This window comes from Zea mays, chromosome 8, assembly GCF_902167145.1.
Source record: "Zea mays cultivar B73 chromosome 8, Zm-B73-REFERENCE-NAM-5.0, whole genome shotgun sequence".
NCBI classification, from domain to species: domain Eukaryota; kingdom Viridiplantae; phylum Streptophyta; class Magnoliopsida; order Poales; family Poaceae; genus Zea; species Zea mays.
This window is the reverse complement of record NC_050103.1, coordinates 176,529,058-176,555,535: the sequence shown is the minus strand read 5'-3', so window position 1 is coordinate 176,555,535 and position 26,478 is coordinate 176,529,058. Positions and strand designations below refer to the sequence as shown.

The following is a 26,478-nucleotide window of genomic DNA, read 5'->3' as shown; positions in this document are numbered from 1 at the left end:
ATTATATAGGAACTAGGTGTAAGCCTAATTCCCTTTCAAAGGTTCACACTCAGCCAATAAAAAGATCAAGTTTTGGATTCAACAAAGGAGCAAGAGGCAACCGAAGGCACCTCTGGTCTGGGGGCACCGGACTGTCCGGTGTACACCGGACAGTGTCCGGTGCACCACCGGACAGTGTCCGGTGCACCAGAGGACTCCAACTCAAACTTGCCACCTTCGGGAATTTCTCAGGCCGACGCGCTATAATTCACCGGACTGTCCGGTGTACACCGGACAGTGTCCGGTGCTCCAAGGAAGCGCGGCCTCCGGAACTCGCCAGCCTCGGGATTTCACTTCAGCCGCTCCGCTATAATTCACTGGACTGTCCGGTGTGCACCGGACTGTCCGGTGTACCAGCGGAGCAACGGCTATTTCGGCGCCAACGGCTACCTGCGGCGCATTTAATGCGCGCTCTGCGCGCGCAGAACGCAGGCGCGCCCATACTGGCGCACCGGACAATGAACAGGAGTTGTCCGGTGTGCACCGGACATCCAGGCGGGCCCAGAAGTCAGAAGCTCCAACGGTCAGAATCCAACGGCAGTGATGACGTGGCGGGGGCACCGGACATGTCCGGTGTGCACCGGACTGTCCGATGCGCCATCGAACAGACAGCCTCCCAACGGCCACTTTTGGTGGTTGGGGCTATAAATACCCCAACCACCCCACCATTCATTGCATCCAAGTTTTCCACTTCCCAACTACTACAAGAGCTTTAGCATTCAATTCTAGACACACCAAAGAGATCAAATCCTCTCCAAATTCCACACAACGCCCTAGTGACTAGAGAGAGAGATTTGCTTGTGTTCTTTCGAGCTCTTGCACTTGGATTGCTTTCTTCTTTCTTGATTCTTTCATTGCGATCAAACTCACTTGTAATTGAGGCAAGAGACACCAAACTTGTGGTGGTCCTTGTGGGAACTTTGTGTTCCAAGTGATTGAGAAGAGAAAGCTCACTCGATCCGAGGGATCGTTTGAGAGAGGGAAGGGTTGAAAGAGACCCGACCTTTGTGGCCTCCTCAACGGGGAGTAGGTTTGCAAGAACCGAACCTCGGTAAAACAAATCCGCGTGTCACACTCTTCATTTGCTTGCGATTCGTTTTGCGCCCTCTCTCGCGGACTCGTTTATATTTCTAACGCTAACCCGGCTTGTAGTTGTGTTTATATTTGTAAATTTCAGTTTCGCCCTATTCACCCCCCCTCTAGGCGACTATCAACCAGACGGTCCGGAGAGTTCCAGCGGACGGTCCGACAACGCCGAAGAGCCACGGCGACTACGTACCTTCGGACCACGACGACCAGAAATAGGTACATGGAAAACTAACATGTTCAAGGCAACTGGTTAGTTGGTAAAATCCAGCCCGACCTTTTATCAATTATTGTCTAAATATGTGAAAAAGAAGGCTGGCCCTAGCGACCGGCCACCAAAGCGACCTCGCTTACCCACCAAGGTGCGACAGCAGGTTAGGCCGATTGGACCACCACACCAATCAGAAAAGACGGGAGGTCATAATGTTCAATTAAGACCTAACGTTCTTGCATGGACACCTCCACCACCATATCCACCTATGCCATATCCATACACATACATACCTCCACCATATGTCCCAAATCAAATGTGGGGCATGCCACCATACCCATTTGGGATGCCACAGTACCCCGCTTGGGGGGCACCCCAAACATCTGTATTCGATAGGTTGACACCTCCAGTACAAGACCGACTGAGAGCCCCTCAATCTGGTCCACGAGCACATGCCCAACAAGATTTCCGAACAACTCGGCCCCAAAGGCTGACTAATCCGGCAGGGGGGCATACAACTACAACCTCTAACAGTACAAAAAAGGGAGACGTCATTAAAATAGGAACGACAGATGTCGTCGTACAACAAAATAACGAAGGGCCGATGATTTTTGGTGAATCGGCCAACACAAACAAAAAAGGAGGTACGACTGTCAACAAAACAGACGATCCAAAATACTCCATGCCCCGATGGTGCCCATCAGGATTGACACGATCACAAAAGCAAAAATTACAGCGCCTCAGAGCAAAGGATAATCAGGAAAAGGAGGCGGAAAGAATATTCAATGACACGCATCCGCAGTATCCGCCACCACAAAAGAGATGGAGACCAAAGGTCGTTGAGAAAAATCAAACGGTCACAAAGATAGAAAATAAAACGACAACTGTACAGCTCTCTGCAGGTATGGTAGACTGCCCGGCTATAAAGGCCGGATCATCTGCACATGACGCGGACCATCCGATCCCTGAGGCCAAACCATCCGCACTACACCAAGACACCTCCAACGACGTACTGACGCCCATGGAGGAAGACGACCTGCAAGGAGAAGATCGACTACGGAGCTACGCCAGAACACTTAGAAAATTAGGAAAGCAAGGTGACGAATTGGTCAGGACCAGTATGACGCTTGGCGGTATTGGGACTAACAGTTCGATCAAAGCTAAAGGGGTCACGTCCGTTAAGTCAACCATCAGGACTAAGGCCAATGCGTATTATCCTAGTAAGTGTCAAAATGCCTAAGAAAACTGATGTGATCACATCGAGTTATTTGCTTTTGGTTTGCTCAGCTCCACCAAAAGGCAGGGGGGCATATATTGAGCACCAAATTGAGGTGCGGACAGTCCGGCCCTGAGGTCGGACGGTCCGCGCACGCGCAGAACAGATTAGGGTTCCGAGTTTTTCGCTGCGTTTGTTGACGAAAATCGCGGGATTTGCTCGGAGTTCTGACGGTAAAGGGTCCAGCCCCCCTCCTCTATAAATAGAGAGGTCTACGGCCGATTTGTAATCATCATCAATCGAATCAATACAACTTCTATTCGCATTTATTTCCAGTACAATTAGGAGTAGTTCTAGTTTAGCTTCTCGATCCCCAAATTCTTCGTCTCTCTTCGACTCTACGTCGATTAGAGGAGTCTAGGTCGGCCGGCCCGAGCCTAGACAACCCCTAGGATCTCTCCTCCCCGACGGGGTCCCTCCCGGGAGCGAGATCCAGGCCGCCGCCGGCGACTTCCGCCACCCCTGCGCACGCGCGGACCGTCCGGCCCCCAGGGCGCGGACCGTCCGGTCGTCAGGCAGAGGACCCGGGCCCTGCGCCAGGTCGCGGACCGTCCGGTCCCAGGTCGCAGACCGTCCGCGCCTAACCAGAGAGCACCGCCGCCGGTTCTTCTTAAGTATTTGACGCTCCAAAAAAGCGTCAACAAGAGTATAGTAATTGCTATACGAGCTTCCTTGAGTTCTTGCGAAGTGGCAGAGCACCATCTCCGATGGTGAGAACAGTTTTGCCTCTACTAATATAATGATAAACTTTCAGACTAAGTTGACTGCAAATTAATATGTTCAAGTCAACTGGCACATACACAGTTTCGTTACTTCGTATGCCTCCTGTACGGGCCCAGAGACCACACCACAAGCCGTTTGCACTTCGTCCTAAACAAAGCATGACGCCCAAAAGGCCTTTCGGCCCAAAGACCGAATCATTGCCCAATGCCACAGCTGCTTCATCCGCTGGTACATGTTATATTGGCGGTCTCTAATACCCCGTTTGGATAGAGCACGGAATTAACAATTGCAACTAGCTTTCTAAAATTCTGTTGTTTGATTGTGTATAGAATTGAGGTTTAGAATTAGAGACTATAACTAGAAACTCACTTTTCCAATAAAGAGCACCACCATGATTGATTTGGTATTGAACCCGGTTTAATTCCTTGTTCTTCAATATCAACATCCAAACGGAGGCTCCCCTCCGTCCTAAAATATAAAAAGATCTAAATTTATCCTACGCCAAACTATATCAAACTTTATCGAAAGATTCTATTATAAAATATTAGCATCTACCGCATCAAAAGATAAAAGATAAATTTTTATCATATATCTAATTAAATGATTCTTTTATAAATTTGATCAAAATTACTATAGTCTGACTTAGGACAAAAGTAGATTATTTATATTCCAGGATAGAGAAAGTAGGACACTGACGTGGGAATCGGACGAACCCATCGAACCTCTCTCCAAATTATGCGACTGCATGTGCTATTGCGCACACCGAAATGGCCTGTGAGTGACTCTGAGAAGAACACAATCCCCGACGTGTGGCCCATGTTATGTCGATTTAGAACTGATTACAACGACGCAAGTTTTTTTTAAAAAAAAGTTAATTTACCCATTGAGCTGTCTCCATGTTAGTTTTCGTTTCGAGTAGGAACAAACAAGGCAGACAGAGAAAAGTGGACAACCGAGAAATGTGTTTGAAATTTTGGATGAACTGAACAAAATCTTCCTGTACAGGTTGGTGCTGCTATAAGCAGTTATTTTTGTCACAGTTTTCCCCCTCATCTCCCGAGCTAAGACCGCTCATCCCTGGACACAACGCAACACAGTGTCGAGGGGGGATCGTGAGGCGAGAGCCTGCCGGAGACTCGGTCCTCGACCGATCGTCGTGGTGTTCGCATCGGCAGATCAGAAGGAAAACCAAAAGAATATAAGACCGAGAGCTCTTGGAGCCGCCGTCGATCTAGTCGGAGGCCTCCTCGACGATGCTCTCGAGCCGCGGCCTCCACACGCCGACGCGGGCGCCGCTGCGCCGCCTCCGGTGACCGCCGCCCGACGCGGCCTTTTCGGAGAGCAGCTCCCTCAGGTAGTTGTCCTGCTCCGCCGTGCCACCGGCGCTCTGCTTCTTGGCGTGGTGGCGGAGGCGGCTCTGGCTCTGGCTCTGGCTCTGGCTCGGCCGCTTGCTGCTCTGCTTCTTGCTCCTCCGGTCGGCGGGCAGGGTCGCGGACGGGATGAGGAAGTAGATGCGGCCGCGCTTGAGGTCGGAGTCGGGCGACACGATGGCGAGCTTCCGGGAGCCGCACCCTGGCGCGCCGGAGGGGGACCACGCCGTGGTGAGCGTGTGGGCGGGGTTCGCGGCGAGCACGGTTGCCGCGGCCACCGGGCAGCTGAACTCGTCGACGCGCCCGCTGAGGTGCACGACGCGGACCACGTCCAGGGCGCCGCAGGGGACCATGCAGGCCAGGCAGCACCGCAAGCTGTTGCCCATGACGCTGTCGTCTTCGTCGTCGGTGGTGGACGTGGGGGCTTCTTGATTGGTTTGCTGCTCCTGCTAGGCGCTAGCTGATTGATTGCAACTGGTGGGGATGAGTCCTGATGGGTGGGAGTGCCGGAGGCCAGCTGCTCGCATGGTATATATAGCGCGCCAAGTGGGAGTGGACCCTGGGGGAGGGGGGTTGTGATTGTGCCGTGCTGGCATCTTTTAAAGTCATAGCTATCTCGCTGGCTTGGGGATTGGATAATGGTAAGGGTCCACTCAAATTCATGTGGATTGGAGGGAATTTGTAGGTTTAAATTCATAGCAAGTTAATATATGTTTTTTTCAATTCTATTGAATTCATGTGGCGTAGAAATAAACGAATAAAGTCTAAATGATTCGGCAAGAACTAAAGAGCAATGGTTGCCAAGGTACCCACAGTCTTGTACATAGTAAAATAAAAAATAAAAAATAGGATAAAAGAGCTGCTAAAGACAGCCTAATAATCCTACTTCCCACACGAATTTCGTGTAACGATCGATATCCGTGTAGTAGTTCTAGCATTATTATCGATGGAGCATATAACGTTCGCGCCGCAGGACAAAGGTGTCCTGCACCGTGCACCGTATTCCCTGGGCCCTGCATGGTCGATTATTTTTAGTGCTCTGCATGACTGGATACGTGTTTGTTTGGTTCTCCATAGATTCCTTTGGACGTATTCTCGATTGGCAAGGCCTTATAGATTATTACGAATCCAATAATTCGAACTCGTTAGGATATTAGCATGCATGGTTTGTGCCCCTCTCTGATCTCACCCCGGAAGGTACCACGAAGGAGCCCATTCACAGTGATTAGGAATAAACAGTGGTTCACCTGTTATGGTTCTCAAGGAGAACATTCCTGATGGTAGTACAGTGGAATAATACTAGCGTGCATTTTGAGTGTAGTCTGTAGAAGAAGGGTGCGTATATACTGGTACTGGTAGATACACTGGAGTACTGGACTCAAATATATATGTAAATTGACACGATGTTCTTGTGATAAGCATGGTGATTTTGCCTCGAATTATTAACCCAAAGATACACTAGTACTACGTTCCAGGTACGACGAGTGGAGAGGGAATTTTCGACGGAAAAGAAGTCACTCACCCCATCCCCAAGCTGATGCCGATCTACGCGGCGCCAAGACCAAGAGTGGAGACACGACATAAACGTTGGGTACGTGGCTGTGGAAGGTGCTGATGGGTGGTGGTAGCCGCGCACGACGAACTGGCTGGCACGCCGACGCTGCCAAACCGCCGCCCAAATCCGCATTAGCCCGGGAGCCGAGGGCGCTGCTGCGCCAGCCCGGGCGCGACAAAAGCAAGCTAAGCCTCGCCTGGCTCGACACGCTTGCCGGCCGCCAGGGCTCGTCGCCACCGTACGGGCGGGCGGGGCGGGGACGCGTACGTTGTCGGCCGTGCGATCTCGCTGCGGGAGCCGGAGATTTTGGCGGGGGAGCATCCGGCCGGATCTCCGGGGAGGTAGCTGCCTCAAGGTTAGTTTCGTCGGCGGTTTGGGACGCAGCCGCGCTGGACTGCGGCCCGGCATAGCATAATCGTGCTGCGGTCGAAACATCTAGCGCTGCCGGCCGGTGCGTGCGTGCATGGGCAGATGAGGGGAAGCCTCCGCGGCTTCATTTTGTTCCAAGATAATAAGCTGAGACACGGTTACCGTACCAGGCTGGGTTCGATGTTAAGGTACGTACCTGACCAAATCATTGGTACGCCCAATTATAGCTGAATTGATGATCTTCAGTGGATTGGTTTAATTATGAGTTGCTGAAAAGATGTTTATACCAAGGCCCTATTTATATTATAATATATAAAATTTAAAATCAATCTATAATGTTCATTCTTGTCTTATTAGGCGATCTCTATCCCCGACGTCGTCGTGTTGACGCTGCAAGCAGTATCTCTAAAACATCGTTGTATTGAAGAACTTGCATGGGTTAGGGCAAATCATGGCTTTAGGCAACGATCACGCGGCTGTCCGTCGAGTTAATCTGCGTTGCAACGTTGTATACGATCTTCATCAGGCCTTTGGCCTCAATCTCATCACCGACTACGTTTTAGAGCGATTCGCACCGAAAAACACGACGAGTTTCCATCTCGTATCTGATATAGATTTAATCTTCTATAGACATGATGCTTTTCACCATGTGTGGCTTATCCCTACTTTCATTCAGTAGTTGCTTAGCAGTTGCTTTACATGACCATCTTAGTCTCGCTCTTTTACAGTAAAAATATATATAGCTCATAAATATCTCTGACATCTTGTTAATAACATTATATAAATATATTTTACATAAAACCGAATTAGCTTAATTAATATATGCCTAAATTATTGTTATTAGAATGGATTCAATTCTAATGATCCAAACCGAGCGTAAGTGTATTCCTATGTCTATCATAAAGAGTTAAAATAACCAAGGTTTTAAACCTATTAACCAGCCTATCAACTAAGCCAGGAAGATAAAGTATACAACCGAGATATATAGTGTAAATATGGAAGCTAAAGGACGACAGAGATACAAAATCATGTTGATCAATGTATCAAAAAGCGCGTTCGATCTATAATCATATATGTACCGTTCTATAATTTTTTTTTGAGGAGTGCTCACAATCCAGATCGATGGATCGTCTTGACTATAAATCCTAGGTTTCGATAGAGGCTGCTGATCTGCTATCAACGTGCAGCGCAGTTGGCGGCCGGGGAATCCAGATAAGCAATCGCCGCGTGCAAACCTTAAACGCGGCGCGAGGCCATGACTGGGTCGGTCGTCACTTGCCTGCCATGCTACATGCCTGCCTACTACATATCATAAATAGTATAGTACACGCGACGTCGGGCAGGCGATGCGCGTGAGCAACACTGACAGATCGACCCACCGCGAGCGGTGCGCCGTCTCCACGTGCACGCGGCAGCTCCAAATAGCTGTACTGGACAAATGGAGAGGGTGCTGCCATGCGCCCATCCCATGACAGTGAGGAGGAACTGGAAGCTGCCACGAAGCTTCGTGCGGGCTCGGACTCGGAGGCGCATCCAACCGCCACCGTACGGCCACCGACCGCCCCGCCGTCTTCGTCAGAATATCAGATAGGAGTACCTGCTACAGTATACAGATCAAATCCATCTCTGCAACAATCAAATATCAAATCGGAGGCGTCCGTGTGTTGGCTGGACTCCTGTACAGTACACTACGCAGTACGGTGCTATAGCCTATACTACTTGTGCTCACAGTGGAGTTTTGACCCGTCTCTGCCCCTCGAGGGCTAATTTGGAAGAAAGAGGAGGCACATACGGAGAGGTATTTCTGGAGGTATTTCTCACACTGAAAAAGAAGAAGGGATCTCAAAAGGATTTAAGTTTCTAAACTAGCAACTAGCTAGTGGCCTTTGGCCTATGGTCAAAAATGGTGTGATAGATTCGGAGTGTATATCTCTACTGTATTTAGACCTTATTTGAATACTCTCGTATTCACCTTCAATTCATATACATTGAAATAGTTTCAGGTATAAATTAGTTTAAGTTTTACTCTAATCTATCTCAATACATGTGGATTGAGGTGAATACTCGTGTCTAAACAAGAGCTTAAGTAAGAGTTTCTCCCTTCGTGCGTCATCTCCGGTGCTGGTGTTCGAACCGTCCCGCCCCTCCCACGCCTAGATTGTAATCATTTGGGCTCACAACCATTTGTGTGCAACAAAGAATAAATATTATAAATATTCTGAATATAGAAATCGTAGTAACATATGGGCAACTGACTAATAAAAATTATGGTATATTATCTATTTGCTCCATACAAATAAAGACAGAATTCTTAACTTGTCATTTTTTGTTAAAGTAGATTTAATATGTTAAATATATAAATATATATCATAATCAGTCTAATAATATCTATTTATATTGTGTGTTGAAATATTTATTAAACTTGAGATACTTGTAAGGGCCTGTTTGGGAGGGGTTTGGGAGGGCTTCACTTCATGAATTTACTACTTGTAGCTTTTAAAAAAATGAAACTAGAGGGTAGTTTCAAGATTTTTTTGCAGCTTCTCAAATGGTGCATTAAAAACATTGTTTTCATACATCCTCATGAAGCTACACAAAATTACCCACCACCCCATTGGTTACACGATCTACTTATCCATGTCTCTCTCCCCAACTCATCATAGTCCACTAATCATCAAAGGTAATTATTGAAACTCACACAAATTAATTATATTATAGAAGCTGGAGTCCATGTGCAAGCTAAAAACTCTTGAAATCCACCTTAACAATATATTGAAGCTGTTTTATGGTGAAGTTGAAAAACAGAAGTTGCAATTTTTGAAGTGAAGTCGTCCCAAACAAGGCATACAGAAAGCAATATTTTCATTACTTTGGGTAGCAAAAAAAATAAGATACAATAGGCCATTCTCAGCGATAGTTTGGTTTCACCATTTCTAATGTTACCATATCAACAAGAGTAAGATGAAATGAAGAATGAAATATGTTCTTTCAATGAAGAGTTTTATGACAATTTTATAGGCTAACACGTGACATAAATGTTGCATCTAAATAATCAATAGAAATAGATAAAATAAATCACTCTTAGTAGTGGTTTCGTACGCTTTCCAATGTCTTGGAAACATGTTGGCATAGTTTCATAGTGATGAAACTAATTTCACCTATTTTATATTAAATGTAGTCCCATGCCATAAAAATCCTACGCATGCGACATATTAATTAATGCCATAAAAATTTTAAGGGCTGGTTTGATAAAAGGGGATTGAGAGGATTAAGGGACAAATCAATTCATCCCTCTCCCCCCACAATTCTCTACAATTCTCCTCGATTACTTTGTCACCAAACTAGCCCTAATAAAACTTCTACTGAGAATGGCCTTATGCATAGTTGTTCCCATTTTCCGCTGGAGCGATAAAGTTGTTTCCAGCAGCTATCTTATCACGTTCACTATCTCATCCTCTATTTCAAATTTTATTATATAGATAATGTAATATATAGTTATAGACATCTGCTGCGGATAGCCTCCATTTGATCATTTGATACGTCTGGCACTTCGGTAGCGCACGGTGCCCGGATCTCTGGTTCTGTCACATCACATCTGTTTTTACTGTTGGGCTTTTGGATGTCTTTTTCAGTGGTCCAAAGTGTGAGGTAGCATCTTTAGGTTCATGTGGGATGGTTGATGAGAGTCGGGAACTGGATTCGTGAGGCAGCGGCACAGGGCCACAGAAGCCCGTATGGCGGTGCCTTGGTTGCACGAGCGTGACAGCCTGATGGATCCCTGCGCTGTATTTGAAGGAACAGGTAGAACCTGTGCACGAGGTGATAGATGCCCGTTCGTTAGGAGCTTGTCCTTCTTGTTTTCAGGCTTTTGAGCATAGATATAGCGACCTGATGATTCTAACACAAAACAAATATCTCTGCGATGGATTCTTCCCACATTCCTCTAGTCTGCACCAGCGTTGGAAAGGCAAAGGTGCAAACAGTTAGCCCGTTTGGTAGCACCAGTACCACAGGAAACATCAGACCGTCTCTTGAATGCACTCTGGATTCAAGTGCGCACAAGGTGTGTATCACCAGCGACAATCCTGATCCTTCCCGACCGTATGACAATCTCCAGTAATGCTTTGGATCAAACTTCACGTGTAAAATGCTGTGCAGGTTTCAAAGAATTCTTCGACCGTCTCCTCTCTGAATGCACAAACGGTATTCACCCCCATGATGGTGTAAAAATGGCTGTGATCATAACAACTCAGAAAATCTTCAATGCTGGGCGCTCTTCAGCTTTATGGTGTAAAAAGCGTTGGCGAAGCTTCAATCTGGCTCTAAGAAGTCATCTCATTTTATATGCCTATACGGTTGTATTAGTGTATGGCGTGCCATGGAAGGAAGCTGCTCTGCGTTTCGTATGGACACAACAAATTTAGGCCACTGCGCGATGACTATGTCAAGTCATTTGATTGGTTACTGCTGTCGTCCACATTCTGTACTTCTTTCGTGCCACATTCTAGCAGTGAAATTTCAGATGCGCTCAAAGCCTCGGGAGAAGCCAGCTCTTTCTTTTTAGTACTTTGTACGCCTGTAGCTCGTGCAAGATTCGATCCATTGCTGCAAGAAACATGGTGTCAGTACAGCAAGATGTAGTGCAAATACTACCATGAGTAAATCGTGGAATTTCATCAAATACTACCATGGTGTCATCCATTTGTCACTAGACAACAAGAGTAGTGTGCGCCACAGTTTCGGTTGGATTTTCACCGGCAACAAAACTCTTTGACCTGTTCGGCGGCAGCCGGCAGCCGGCACCAGCACAGGCAGCACCGCAGCATAGCCTCACAGTGCTAGATTTTTGGGTGAATTTCTTGTGGCCAAATCGTGGCGACTCTTTTCAGCTCGAGCGGCAATCAGGTACTCAGTAGGCGGTAGCTGTTGTTATTTCCATCTGCGGCGGGATCTGGAGCCCATGTGCCCGGAAAGCACGGAAGCGAGAAAGAAATCTTCGGACGAACGATCAGAAGCGAAACGGAAGGAAACCGATGGCCCCAAAAGGGGCACCAAGGTGCCACAGCAACCACTAGCTCACGTTCATGTACCGTAAGCATTTTGCAAGACGAATGGTCACCTTTCTTGGATAGACATGGCCCTCGGCTGGTGTACTGCAATTCGGATTTCGGAGACCCACAACCGGGCCACCATAGCATTGACTCGTGTGACGATTCTCCTGCTGATCTGAAAACCTTAGGCGAGGTGGAATTCACCGGACTGGTGTACTGCAATTCTGATCTGAAAGCTGGACACGTCTACACACTTCGCAATCACATTGAGGTGGTGGAGGACCTCGGCTGGACATGGCCCTCGTGGGAGGGGTGCCAGGGGGGAACCGCCTAACCGTAAACAGCGTAGGGAGTTTGTGTGGAGTTACGGCGCTCCGGACACAGTGGGCGAAAAAAGAGAACGTGCTGAAGCTTGCAGAGGAAGAGAGATGGTGCGCCGTGATTGGGGTCATGATGATGATAATGAGGATTTCCACCGTGACAGACGCAGCGGCAATCGTCGCCATCGCAGCCTCTCTGGTTGGGCGCGTTCGTCGCGATGCAGGGGGGGATTGGATGACTGCTACAGCTCCAATGACAGGAACAGGCACTCAACACCCTTTCGCCGCCGTGGTCTTGGTTTGATACCGGCAGCGCGCTGGGTGCCCAAGGGGAAGGTCAGCTCGGTTTCTTTTGCAGACCCCGTTGTTACCGCTGTTTGGCCGCAGGAGGAGTGCCATGGGCCACCTGAAGATGTTGGAGACAGTCCGGCTTCGATGGCCACTGACGTTCAGGTTGCGCTGCACGGCTCTGCTGCCTCCACACACAAGGTAAACAATACGGTTGATCTTGCTAATGTTTTCACTACAATCCAAAAAAGTTTAGACACTGTGCCTGTTTGCTCCCTCGGCGTTGGCATGATCAATATGAGTTCCACTTTACTGAACTCTGCCCCAGCTGCCCATCCGATTGAGTGCCCACATACCAATTGCTTAGACAGTGTCCTGGAGAGTGGCCCCTGCGCTGTTCCGGTCCCTGCTTGGCCGGGCAATTGTTTATCTGGCCAACAGACTTTGCTTTCAGAGTTACATCTTGTGAACGATAATCGCGCTATTGACCTCATCATGCCTGCTCCCGATCTGGGTGGGCTGTTAGGTGGCTCAGTCGCCCACGATCCAGTTGTCACTGACAATCAGGAAGCTGTGAGAATTCTACCTTCCCTCGGATCAGAGAACCTACCGACAGACAACACCAAATTGATAGACTTCATAGCCACAATAACCAAGACACCAGAGCCACCTTTGATCTCATCCCCGCCGCAACCACACCCGTTAAAATCTCAGAAGCAACCCACCACTAGAAGATCAAGTGTTAGGTTGGCTGCTAAGAAATGCATTAGGCCTGGGCGTAACCGGGATGCAATATCCAAGGCCCAGGAAATCTTACTTGCCAAGCTTAACAATTCGGCTGTTAAAAATGTTGACTGCTCTAGTTCTTCCAATTGTTCTAACTTTGATGAGTCTTTTGAGCAGATGACAAGCCTTCTCACAAAGCCTCTCTCCAAGAAGCAAATGGATGCAATCATGGAGCTCTTAAACCAAGACAAGGTGAAGACAGCGAAGAGTAAAAAAAAAGGGAGAAAGGTGATGCCGGCCATCGAAGATGTCGAGGCGGGGGTCAACTGAGCTGCTTTGTCTGGGCCGGTTGGTGGTGCTTTTGGTGACCAATGTGTTCTCAGATGGTCAGGCTCTTTCGGAGCGGTTGTATCTCCGCTGGCGTTATTACTTCTGGGCGCTGGTCAAGGTCCCCCAGCTTGCCTGTGTACCTCTGTTGTTCTTTCTGGTTGTCGGTTGTGGCCAGGCTGTGTTTTTGCTCGGCGAGTCCTTGTTTGGAGGTTTCCCCTCCTGTTAGGATTTTTCAGCAGGCTCTCCTGCTGATCCATGTATGGTGGCAGCATGCTGTGTTAAGTGGAGTGGCAGTCTTTTCCTTATGAATCAAAATTGTGCTATTTTTTCTTGGAATGTTCGGGGGCTAAACGACCATGCGAAGAGAGCAAGTGTTAGACATACAATTATGTCCTATGGTGCTTCCATCGTTTGCCTACAAGAAACAAAGATCTCGAATTGGTCCAATGTTTTATTAAAGGAAACCGTAGGCAACAAGCTTGCTAATCAAGTTTTTCACTTGCCTTCTCTGGGCACCTCGGGCGGCATCCTTATTGCTGCGGATTCGGATTTCTTTGACATGGCTCTCTTGCCATGTTCAGCAGCATATTCTCTATCAGTCAGGATCAGCTCTAGATCACAGGAGGAGGTTTGGGACCTCACGGGGGTTTATGGGCCTCAGCTGGACAATGAAAAAATGATTTTCCTTTCTGAACTCCGTAACATCCAAGCCATGGTCAGACCAGAATGGGTATTACTAGGTGACTTCAACATGATCAGGAGAGCAAGGGAGAAAAACAAAGGATCAATCAACAGAAGAGTCATGAGACAATTTAATAACACGATTGATTACCTACACCTCCTTGAGCTAGAGCTCACCGATAGAGCATTCACCTGGTCAAATGAACAAATTAACCCAACCATGACTAAGATTGACAGATTCTTAGCGACAACAGAGTGGCACGATCTATTCCCCTCGGCTGATCTTCGCTCCATGTGCACCATGACGTCGGACCACTGCCCTCTTATAATGCAAAGCCACTCTTTGGGTTCCCCATACCATGGGTTCAGATTCGAATCTTTTTGGCCTCAGATTGAGGGGTTCAAAGAGGTTGTCAATCAAGCTTGGAACTCTGCTGTGAACTCTGATGATGCCATCCTTCGACTTCATGTAAAGATGTCTCGCACAGCCAAGGCTCTTTTGGCCTGGAGGCGCAACACTGTTGGCAACTTCAAAGTGCAGATGGCCATCATTCAGATCATCCTCACTCTCCTGGAAAAAGCGCAAGAGATTAGACAGCTATCCTTTGAAGAAATGGACTTCAGGAGGTCTCTTAAAACCAAGATTCTTGATATGGCCTCCGCAGAGAGGGCACGAGCAAGACAACACTCCAGGCTCACTTGGATGCGGTTGGGCGATGCTAACACTAAGTTCTTTCACATGACAGCCAATAATAGAAGACGGAAAAATTTAATCAGATCATTAATGAGTGATGGCAATCTGCTAACGAGTCAGGAAGACAAAATGAACGAGGTCCAACATCACTTTACCCAGGTGCTAGGCACGACAGGTAGGAGGTGCAGGGCTGTCCGTTGGGACCATCTGGGGTACACCCCTTTCGAGCTATCTGAGTTGGACAACTTGATTGATGACAGTGAAATCAAGAATGTTGTAATGGGGCTTCAATCGGAAAAGGCCCCCGGGCCGGACGGGTTCATTGGGCTGTTCTACAAAAGTTGTTTCGAGTTGATCAAAAATGACCTCTCCATGGCAATAAATGATTTTTTCCATCACAGATCCAAAAGCCTGCTTCGGGTCAATGAAGCAAACATCATCCTCATACCTAAGGGGGAAAACGCGGACAGAATTGATAGATTTAGGCCGATCAGCCTGATCAATAGCTTCATGAAAATTATAACAAAAATCATGGCAAATAGGCTAGCTCCAAGAATGAACGAAATTATCTCCAGTGCTCAGAACGCTTTCATCCAGAACCGTTCAATCCATGACAATTTTCTATACGTGCAAAGGGTGATTATGAATTTGCATAAGAAAGGTAAACCAGCTCTCTTCGTCAAGCTAGACATCTCTAAAGCCTTCGACACCCTAAATTGGGCATATCTCCTGGATGTGTTAAGAGCCTGTGGGTTCTCCCTGAAATGGCGCAATTGGGTAGCAGATATTCTGAGATCTTCATCCTCAAGAATAATTATCAACGGACAGCGGTCGAACGCTATCATACATAGGCGTGGGGTGAGACAAGGAGACCCGCTTTCCCCCTTTCTTTTCATTTTAGCAATGGACCCGCTACATCGGATGATTGAGAAAGCTGCTGATGTGGGACTGCTGGGACAGGTGCTGCCTAGAGGGGCTAAGCTTCGCTGCTCCCTCTACGCGGATGATGCGGGAGTATTCATTAAAGCTGACAAATCAGACTTGGAGGTGCTGAAAGAGATCCTCAATGCATTCGAGGGATGTTCAGGACTAAAGATCAACTATGACAAAACAGAAATTTACCCAATTCGGCACCCGGAATCATCATGGCCGGTACTTAAGGAGGTGTTTCCGGGCAAATACTCTAGCCTTCCCGGGAAGTACCTTGGGCTTCCCCTTCATTACAAGAATGTGAAGAGGATCGATCTACAACCCCTTATTGAAAAAATTAATAACAGGTTAGCTGGCTGGAAAGGGAAGCTGTTGTCCAAAGCTGGAAGAGAAACACTTGTAAAAGCGGTGCTATCCGCACAGCCAATCTACCATCTAACGGTCTTTCGTCCCAAAAAATGGCTGCTGCAAGCAATTGACAAAATACGAAGAAACTTCCTTTGGAGAGGTAGCAATCCACTAGCTTGCAGCGGGGGCCACTGCCTCATCAATTGGTCCACTACATGTCTTCCAAAGAACAAGGGGGGTCTTGGAATTCTTGATCTTGATCGTTTTGCGAGGGGGCTAAGACTAAGATGGTTGTGGCTACGATGGAAGAGCAAAGACAGGCCGTGGACCGCCATGAGACTACCATGTGACAAAATTGATGAAGACCTCTTCAATGCCTCCACAACTGTTACGGTAGGCAATGGAAAGATAGCGGGATTCTGGAATTCTAGTTGGATCCAAGGCCAAGCCCCTAGAAATATTGCGCCCTCACTGTTCAAGAAGGCAAAAAGGAAGAACATCACGGTCGCCAAAGCGCTCACTAACAACACTTGGATTCGACTGTGCTACCCATTCTCGGGTGAGGGGGAGTTTAGAGAGTTCTTCTCCCTTTGGCAGGCCATTGGTAGCATGCCAGAGCTCAACGGGTCAGAGGACAACATTTCTTGGAGATGGACGGCAGATGGTCAGTACAGTGCTAGCAGTGCGTACAAAATACAATTCGCTTCCAATTTCAGCAGAATGAATCTCTGCCACATTTGGAAGGCTAAAGTGGAACCGAAGTGCCGTTTTTTTGCTTGGACGTTACTGCATAAGAGAATTCTGACTGCTGATAACCTTCAAAAAAGAGGCTGGCCTTGTAACCCAATCTGCTGTCTTTGCAACTCAGCCCCGGAAACAATTCTGCACTTATGCAAGGATTGCCCCTTTAGTAGAGAGGTATGGACCAAAGTTTTGTCTCGGGCCAATCTTCATTTCCTGACTGGGTTCCCTAGTGGCTCTTCCTTGTACGATTGGTGGACAGATCTGCGTAGTCTTTGCAGCAGTCAGATAAGGAGGGACTTCGACGGCCTGCTAATTCAATTCTGGTGGAATCTATGGCTAGAAAGAAATTTCAGAATCTTTCAAGGACAGCATAGGGGTGTTGACCAAGTTGCTATGGCTACTTTGGGCATTGCTAGTAGCTGAGGTCTTGTTAGGAGTCTTCCTAGTGGCTTTTTTTTGTTTTTGTTTTTTTCCTTGTTCCTTTTTTCTTCTTCTCGTTGGTTCTTCGAGTCGAGTCTGTTGTTCCTCTTTGTTTTTCTTCCTCATATAATATAAAACGGAGCGGCAAGCCTTTTGCCCCTTCCTTTCAAAAAAAAAGATCAGGCTGAGAAAAATAAACCGCAGAATTTTCAGGTACTTACCTGGAGATACCAATTCCCAGAAAAGTCCATAGAAATGTGTCCCTTCGGTAATGGAGAGTGTGGTCCTGTCAGTCTATACGCCGGTCGCATGATTCTCAATGGTGTAGCTATTTTCACGCTGCACAATAACAGCTCAAATTCACCTGTATATGAACATCGTACTTCAACTGCTGCTTTTTGCATATCCTTTTGTTTCTTCTGCTACCTTTGTCCATATGCTAGCAAAATGGTCCGAGTATGTGGCCTGAACACAGCAACAGGAAAAATTATCCAAATTAGTAGCTTCCATCATTCCATGGTTAGATTTGACTAATTTAGCATGCATCGTTGATGCCATTTGTTTAGGTGGGCGTTTTGCACCCAAAAATGAGATACAAGATAGCAAAGGTACTGTCTCTGAACAGTACACTGTGCACTCCTATATTACTGAACTTTTTCATAAATTGCAACTAAGCTGTCTGATGTCCACTTTCAGAAATTTTGTTTGTTCTCAATCAAAAGGGTTTGCAAAACTGAAATGGTCATAATGCACAACGTTTGACGTAAAAATAACGGCAACTCATTTGATTGGTAATGATTGTGTTCAGGAGTTCGATTAGAACCAAGATGTTGTTTACCATGTGCAGATGAACACTAGATCCAAGCAATTCAAATGGTCCGACAAGTCTTAACTCCGCTGCTTTTCCAGCATATCAGCCAAGCAGAGACTGCATTGGAAGGTTTCAAGTTCTGCTGCCTGGCTGTTCCCCTCAACACACATGGACACACACAAGCATGCAATACATGCAATAACACAAAATCTGCATATCTTATCTTTTTCAGGAACAATGGAAGGTTGCTATGCCTTTTATAAAGAGCTAAAGATGCATGACAGACCTAGCATTTAGCACTCATGTTATTCCTTTTGTTCAAAAAGCAGGCAAATACTACTGTTAAAAGACACGGAATTTCAAAGATAGATCTAAAGTAATCGATAAAGTAGATTGGTCATTGAACCGGTTACCTTTTTTTAAGAATTATAAATTTACTGCAAACTGAAAAAACAACCCAAAACATAAACCATGTAAGTTGAGAGCTTCTACCTGATCGGATACAAAGCCTTTCAGCATCTCCAACAAATCCTGGCGTCTTTCCTTGTTAAATCTTTTAATTTCATTCATGTTGTTTTCCTGCATTAGTCGTGTTTTTTAAGATGGTGCCCTCGGTTTTGCTGGTGTCCTTATTTTTATCCTTAGTCGTGTTTTTTCTCAGTTTTGTCCTTCCAGTGCTATAGAACAGAAAGACAAAACCGAGCAAAAAACACGACTAAGGGTAAAAATGAGGACACCAGCAAAACCGAGGGCACAGCTTAAATCTTGTCAACAGGATAGCATAACCTAGCATTTGAGTTGCAGCAGGTTGTGTTTGAAAATGTTAAGGTCAATACATAAACAGAAAATTCATTGACAATGCATCTATTATAAAATTCTTGATACTTTCACCACAGCTCAAACATCACAATAGTCAGAAACAGACAATCTGGACTCTTGGTTGCTTAGCAACATGTCAGCTGCTATCCTGCTCATCCAGCTTCTGCGAGCTTAACTTGGAATAATGTTAACTGGACATGGTCAAAAGAAGTGTTGGCTGATGAGAATTCTGTAGCACAAACAACTATAACAAATAGCTTTAACCTGACTGCTTCAGCGGATTATCCAAATATATAATACTCCCTCCGTCTCAAAATATAGTTCTTTTTAGTCCTCTTTTTTCTCATCCATATTCGAATAAATGATAATGAATATAAACATACAAACAAACTATATTCATAGGTTATTGCATTAATGTATGTTTAGTCTAAAACGAATTCTATTTTGGGACAGATGGACTATTAGCTAGTGTTAGGCGTCATGTTACAAAATCTAAACATTATATCCCGAACGTACTGCAAACTGAATAATCTAGACATGTTTTTTGTATCCATATTATTGGTCCTTCCAAATAGAGAATTATGCTTGTGGGTCTGTTTTGAGTAATAACAATATTGCAGTTTTTAATTGTAACACATGATGTACACTTTCTTTGTTTCATAAGTTTGAATGAACTACCGTGATTAGTCCCAATTCTTCAAGTACATGTGTTTTTGCATCTTCCATGGCTCTCACTGTTTCTTTCAATTCTTCTATTTTTGATACCTTGATCTCTCCTGATCCATTCCTCTCGATGATACAGATTCAAGTTTTCCTGCCCGAGTATGCAAGAAATATAGATCTGCTGACAAATTTTGCACATGCAGCAAAGCATTGGAACGATCAGTAAAAGCATTATGAACAGAAGCCATTGTCTCCATGAGTCCATGTACTCATGGATAATGCCTTGCAAAAGCACAGAACATATCAAAATAAAAGGGGTAAACCAATAATCCTAAAAGTATATGACCAAGCAAATATTCATTCGCTCAAGTCACTCCACTTACCAGATGTTTTAGAATTTCAGCATTTAGTTTTGCCTGTGATCTGTTAACTCTAACAACAGCACTGGCAAAATTACTGATGCCAGCAGCTTGTCTTTTCTGAGCTACATGCAGCTTGCTCCTTTTCAAACTTAGCCAGTTTGACGAATGACATTTTCAAGAGACCTGTCGTTGCTCTAAGATCGTCATAAGCTTTAACAAAATGTGAAAATGATGTCATGGTAGTAGATTAGCTAGTTTAGTTTACACTAATAGTCTGGTACGCAGTACTGAAATATTTATGATGCGTAAAATGTATCTTTCATTCTTTCTGCAGGTAGCAAATGCAAGAGTATGAGCTTCTCCAAACAAGCACTCAGAAGATACTCACCTTATTCATTTATCCTTTTTTCTGCCTTTAGAACAACAACGATACCAAATACGCAATCTATCATGAGTAATGACAACAAGATACAGAGTCTACAGCATGCAAACTAAATCTTCGCAAAGATGTAATTACCTGCTGAGATGCTGTCACCAGATGTTTCTCCAGGTCCTCAAGCTTGGCCTTGTGCACAAGGTACTTTGTGTCAATCTCCTCCTCCACTGGAGGCGGTCTTACCGCTACCGCCACCAACCCATTTGCCACTGTCTGCTTCAGGTCGTTGAACACCCGAAAAAAGTCTCGCCCAGACTCCCACTCTCCGTAGGCGTCATTGGAGCGGCAGCAGCCATGCACGTGGCAGCACTCATCGGAGGGCTCCACCTAGGAGACCCACCGTCGGAAGTGGGTATGCCGTTGGGCCCGGTGGCGGTGAGGGAGGCGTGGAGAACGGGGCTATGGCCGACGACGGCGAGGCGGCGGAGGTAGCGCTGGAGCGTGGCGCACCGCTGGTTCACAAAGTCGTGCCGCTGCATGATCTGCCCCTCGACGATGCTCTTGTCGGGCCGCGCCGGCACGAAGAGGCCGCGTTGGGTCTCCCGTCTCCGCGAGGCGGTCGGCAGGCGCCACGACGTCGCGGAAGTTAGGGTTGGGTCGAGAAATTAGATTTGGCGGGGAACCCGCGGGCGGAGCGGAGTCCGGATGGAAGGTGAACGCCGTGATTCGCCGCGCGTACGCGTAAAGCAAAAGCGAAGGCAAAACCGTGAATGGCAGGTGGGCCAAGTTATCTACGAATTTCGTTTGACTTCGCAACTGCACCCACTGATATAGTTGGCCAAATGGCACTAACACGACGGGCCGGCCCGGGCACGGCACTAAAAAGCACGGCACTGGCACGGCACGGCACGGTCCTTCTAGTGCCAGTGCCGGGCACGGCCCGTACATAGTGCCGTGCCTGGGTCACGACTTGGGCCCGTAGGGTCGGCCCAGGCACGGCACGGCTAACTGGGCCGGCACGGCGTCGGCACGGCCCAAAAGCACGCGCTGTAAACAACCCTAAGGCCTAACCCGCCCCAGCCGCGGCCGCGGGCGTCACTCCTCACTCACTGTCTCGCTCTCGCTCAAACCCTAACGCGCTCTCTCTCAGCCGCGGGCGATTCGGCGGCGACCGGCGAGCTCTCCTCTCCCTCGTTCCCTCCGCCTCCGCTAAGCGCTCCGGTCTCCTTCTCCGCCTCCGGTCTGCGGTCTCCGGCTCTCCGCCTCGGCGCCTCCGCTCGGATCGATCGTCGCTCGTCGCCGTCGGAGATCCTCTCCGGCTCTCCCCCGCTCGGATCTGCGCATTTGTGAACCGGGTAACTCAGATCCATAACCCCCGCTCGGATCTGCTGTCTTCTTCTCCTCCTCCGGTGTGATCTGCGGAGATCCTGGTGCTCCGGCTTATTAGGGTTTACAGTTTACACGCGCATTTTAGAACCGGCGCGATCTGCGCTTGTGCGGAGATCCCGGTGCTCCGTTCTCCCTCTCCTCTCTACTCTCTCCTGTCTTCTTCTCCCCCTCCGGCCTCCGGTGTGATCTGCGCTTCTGCGGAGATCCCGGTGCTCCGGCTTACTCCGTTGAGGAACCGGGACTGGGGACTCCGGGGTCCGGTACGGCGGCACTGGCACTGGCACTGGTACTCTCCTCTCTTCTAGCTCTGGTCTCCCTCTCCTATCTTCTTCTCCCCCTCCGGCCTCCGGTGTGATCTGCGCTTCTGCGGAGATCCCGGTGCTCCGGCTTACTCCGTTGAGGAACCGGGACTCCGGGGTCCGGTACGGCGGCACTGGCACTGGTACTCTCCTCTCTCCTAGCCCCGGTCTCCCTCTCCTCTCTCCTAGCTCTGGTCTCCCTCTCCTATCTTCTTCTCCCCTCCGGTACTGTCCGGCAGACCGGCACGGCACTGGCACACAGATCCGGTCTCCCTCTCCCCCTCCGGCCTCCGGTGTGATCTGGCTTACTCCGTTGAGGAACTCGGCCTCTCCTCTCTCCTAGCTCCTGTCTGGCTGTCTCCCTCTCCTCTCTCCTAGCTCCGGCCTCCTAGCTCTGGTGCTCCGGATTCAAATCCGTGGAGGAACCGGTTGGCCGGACCAGTCGTCCCCTCCTCTCTCCTAGCTCTGGTGCTCCGGCTTACTCCGTTGAGGAACCGGGACTCCGAGTCCGAGGTGGGTCGATGGTCGTCTCCGACGATGAAACTGTTGAGATCGACTGCAACGATGAGCGACGGTTGTGCGGGTTGGCCGGAGATGACGATGAGGATGACCTCCGGGAGGATGCTGCAGCGCTCTTTGGCCATAGCAGCGAGCATCCTGTCCATGTCGGTGATGCACAACAAGTCGGTGGTCAGGATAACGAAGGTGAAGGGGACGAACACAGTGCCAAGCGATGTCGTCCTTCTACTTCTGCAGTGTGGTTAGATTTCGAGAAACTTTTCAAATTCGTGAACGGTAAGAAGGTTAGGTTTGCAGCTAAGTGTATACATTGCTCTAAGCAATATTCTGCTCTCTCTAGTGGTGGCACTGGCCACCTGACCCGACATAGAGACAGATGTCCCAGGAGGCGTGAGAAAACCCGCATGTCTCAGTCTCAGATATCTTTTAATCCTGATGGTAGTATGCGTAACTGGGAGTACTGTCCTATGGTTGCACGTAATGAATTGGTTCGATTGCTTGCTAGGCTAGAAATTCCTATTAGTTTGGGTGAAAATGCTGCATTTGAACACTACATTAGAACTACTCATAATCCTAAATTTGTGCCTGTCTCTAGGCAAACCACCACCAGAGACATGGTTAAATACTTCACTGATAAGAAGGCTAAGCTTGTTGAGACTCTTTCTTCTAATGTTAATTGTGTGTGTTTGACCTCTGACATTTGGTCTGGTAATGCCAAAGAGGACTACCTTAGTGTTGTTGCCCATTACATAAACCCTGATTGGCAACTAGAGAAAAGGGTGCTTGCTTTAGTGCTTATTGATGTGTCACACAATGGACAAAACATTGCTGATCGTGTTGCTGGTGTGCTTGCTGATTATGGCTTGACTAATAAGGTGTTTGCTTTTACCCTAGACAATGCATCATCTAATGCTGCTGCCATGAGGTTGCTTAGACCTATAATGTCACCATATCTTGGTATTGATAATGGGGCAGATTCTGAAATGTTCTTGCATCAGCGTTGTGCATGTCATATAATCAATTTGATAGTTAAAGAGGCCCTAGATTCTCTTAAGAACTTGATTGAAACATTTAGAACTGCAATATCATTTTTAAACTCATCTAATCAGAGAATTGCTGCATATAAAAGTTATTGCATTGCTACTAATATTAGGCCTAGAAAATTCCAGTTAGACATGGAGGTTAGATGGAACTCTACATATCTGATGCTTAAGCATTTGTTTCCTCATAGGATACCTTTCACTACTTTCATTCATGCAAACTATCCTAGGGCTGAAGGTGATCAATTTATTTTAACTGATGAACATTGGGTTATTGGAGACAAAGTACTTAAATTTCTTGAGCTATTTTATGATTCTACAGTTGCATTGTCTGGTGTTTATTATCCTACATCTCCACTTATGCTTCATTTTCTTGTTAAGATTGCTATACATCTAAAGAACTATGCTAATGACACTCACATCAGAAGTGTCATTCAACCTATGGTAGATAAATATAATAAATATTGGAGGAACATCCCTTTACTTTACTCTTTTGCATTCATCTTGGACCCTAGAGCTAAAATGAAAGGTTTTAGTAGAGTGCTTAGAAGATTAATGAACCTGACAAGTACAGATTATGCTGTTTATCAGGTTACCACTAGAGCTAAGCTTACTGATGTTTATAATAAATATGAAGAGAAATATGGATCTGTTAGATTGAATAGGGTTGTCCCTCCTAACTTGTCTGGTAAGAAACGGTCTGCTTGGGATGAAATTTATGATGATGCTGATGATGTGGGTACTTCTGTTGGTATGCATTCTTTTGCTTCTACTCTAAACATTGCTAGAGATACCTCTGCAACTGCTCTACTGCATGCTGCAAGCTCTTCAGCTTCTACTGCTTCTGAACTCATTTCTTACTTAGATTGTGACACTGTCAACCAGTTAACTGATGATTTCAACATCTTGCACTGGTGGCATCAGCACAAACTCACTTATCCAGTTCTGTCAATTATGGCTAAAGATATTTTAACTGTTCCTGTGTCTACCATCTCTTCAGAATCCACTTTTAGTTTAACTGGCAGGATCATCGACGAGCGGAGGAGGAGATTGAAGTCTGATGTGGTTGAGATGTTGACATGCATTAAAGATTGGGAGGATGCTGAAGCAAGGATGCAACACATGGTGGATGACAAAGAGCTTGAAGAAACATTTGAAAATCTTTATCTTGATTAGTCTTACTCTCTTTGTGACCATTTCTGTAATGGGACTGTAATATTATGCACCTGGACACTGGACTGGACTCGACTGTAAACATTTGAAAAACATTTTAATGAGCTGGGCTGTACTCTTTTTTCCTGTCTAGGGTTTCTCACAAGGGTGAGTTTTACCTAGACAGGTTTTTAACGAGGCAGCCATTGCACTTCAGCTCATATAATTTTTGTTTGATTAGTCTCTTACTCTCTTTGTGAATGCTGTTTGAATGCTGTTTGAATCTGTTACTAACTATGAAATCTGTTAGTCACTTATGCTGTTTGAATGCTGCTGCGTGTATTTCTACACGTAGTGCCCGTGCTGGCACTAGCACTGGCGTGCTGGCGTGCCTGTTGGCACGGCACGGCACGGTTAAGCACTGGTAGTGCCGTGCCTGGGCCGAGGACCCAGCACGTTGGCACTAACAGGCACGGCACGGATCTTCTACCGTGCCTAGCCGTGCCGTGCCCTGACGTGCCGTGCCTGGCCGTGCTAGTGCCAGTGCCGTGCCGTGCGGCCCGGTTGGCCATCTATACCCACTGAATGATTTCGCAACTGGTCAGCCAGTGGTCACTGGAGTCTATTCCTTTATATTAAAGCCCTGCAGCTAGACATGCGCTGAGGGTATCCACATCGGTACTTTTATTTTCAGACGTCCGATCGCAATCCAACAGCTGCCAAACTGTCATCTCGATATCTCCACGTCAGCACCTTTTTATATTTATATTTTATCTATTCCAGACATGGGGCTCCAGAGCCATCAAGAAAGCTCACGTGGAAAGCGCAAAACTCATCTGCCCTGCGGCCCCGCCTGTCCTCTCCATTGCAGCAGCAGAGCTCGCCGCCGATGGACGTGGGGTCATCGGAGAGGGCGCAGGATATCGCGCAACAACGGGAGGGGATGCTGAGGAGATGTTGCACGTCCTCACCGAATCCGAGTACGAGCTCTCGCTCACCAACCTCGTCGAGAAGGCCGCGGGCGGGGGCGGCGGAGCCGAAGCTACGCCCCGCACCCAAGACAGAGGGAAAGGACCGGAGCGCCGCACAGCCAGCAGCAGCTAACGTCGATAGCGAGGAGTCCCGGGCGGAGGTAGTTGGTGGGGGCAGCTTCCACAGCATCAACGATGGCGTCTTGCTCACCTTCTACATGTCGCGGGCGCCCACCTGGAGCTTCATCGTGCGCCTTGCTCGAACGCCGTCGTCCGCCTCCATCTGCCGGAGCCCCAACATCGCATCTGACTGTAGCAAGAGGTGATTAATCAATCATCTCCGAGCTCCAAAACATGTCCGAAGTTCAAACGCTACGTAGGCGTTAGCCATGTGACTTGATTGTTCTGTTTAATCTAAATTCTTAAAGGCACGGTCATCCTGTCTCCTCTTTTTTTTGTTCTTCTCTCGGATCTTCCATTTGTTGGCGCAAACAGATCCTCGGTATTTGTTCGGCCAGAATGATCTTTTTCGTTACGGATAGGGCTTCTGATCTGTGCGAGAGGATAAGAATCCCAGTTCTTTAGTTTGATATTATAATACGTGTCTAGCTATTAGTTTCCCCAAATCACATCCATGCTTCCTTCCCCGTTTGCACTTTGCTGTGAATGTGATCAGGTGACTTATCAAACCACACTATGTCATTGATTCCAATATTTGGGCTGCCAGTAAGTTTCAATTAGATATACCAAATGTGCGTTCTCTGCAACGTCTCTCATCTCTGAGAGTAATAAATCTAGGCTATCGGTAAAGATGCAGATTGTCAAATCGTGTAGGCTCTTACACACTGAATTGTGCTTCTGTTTATTGTCCCAATTTTGTTAGTTCTCACGTGCTATTTCTTTTTCAGAGCAAATT

The 26,478-nt window shown here is 47.2% G+C and overlaps 1 protein-coding gene and 1 pseudogene across 1 annotated transcript; both read right to left on the bottom strand.

The window, feature by feature from the left end:
* Positions 1-4,276: 4,276 nt before the first annotated feature.
* LOC103636540 (uncharacterized) lies at positions 4,277-5,154 on the bottom strand. Its single transcript, NM_001150410.2, has one exon. It carries the CDS (start codon positions 5,089-5,091, stop codon positions 4,567-4,569), a length of 525 nt encoding a protein of 174 aa, NP_001143882.2. The 5' UTR covers positions 5,092-5,154; the 3' UTR covers positions 4,277-4,566.
* A 4,501-nt stretch (positions 5,155-9,655) lies between these two features.
* On the bottom strand, positions 9,656-21,140 carry LOC103637549 (sorting nexin 2A-like; annotated as a pseudogene).
* Positions 21,141-26,478: the final 5,338 nt, after the last annotated feature.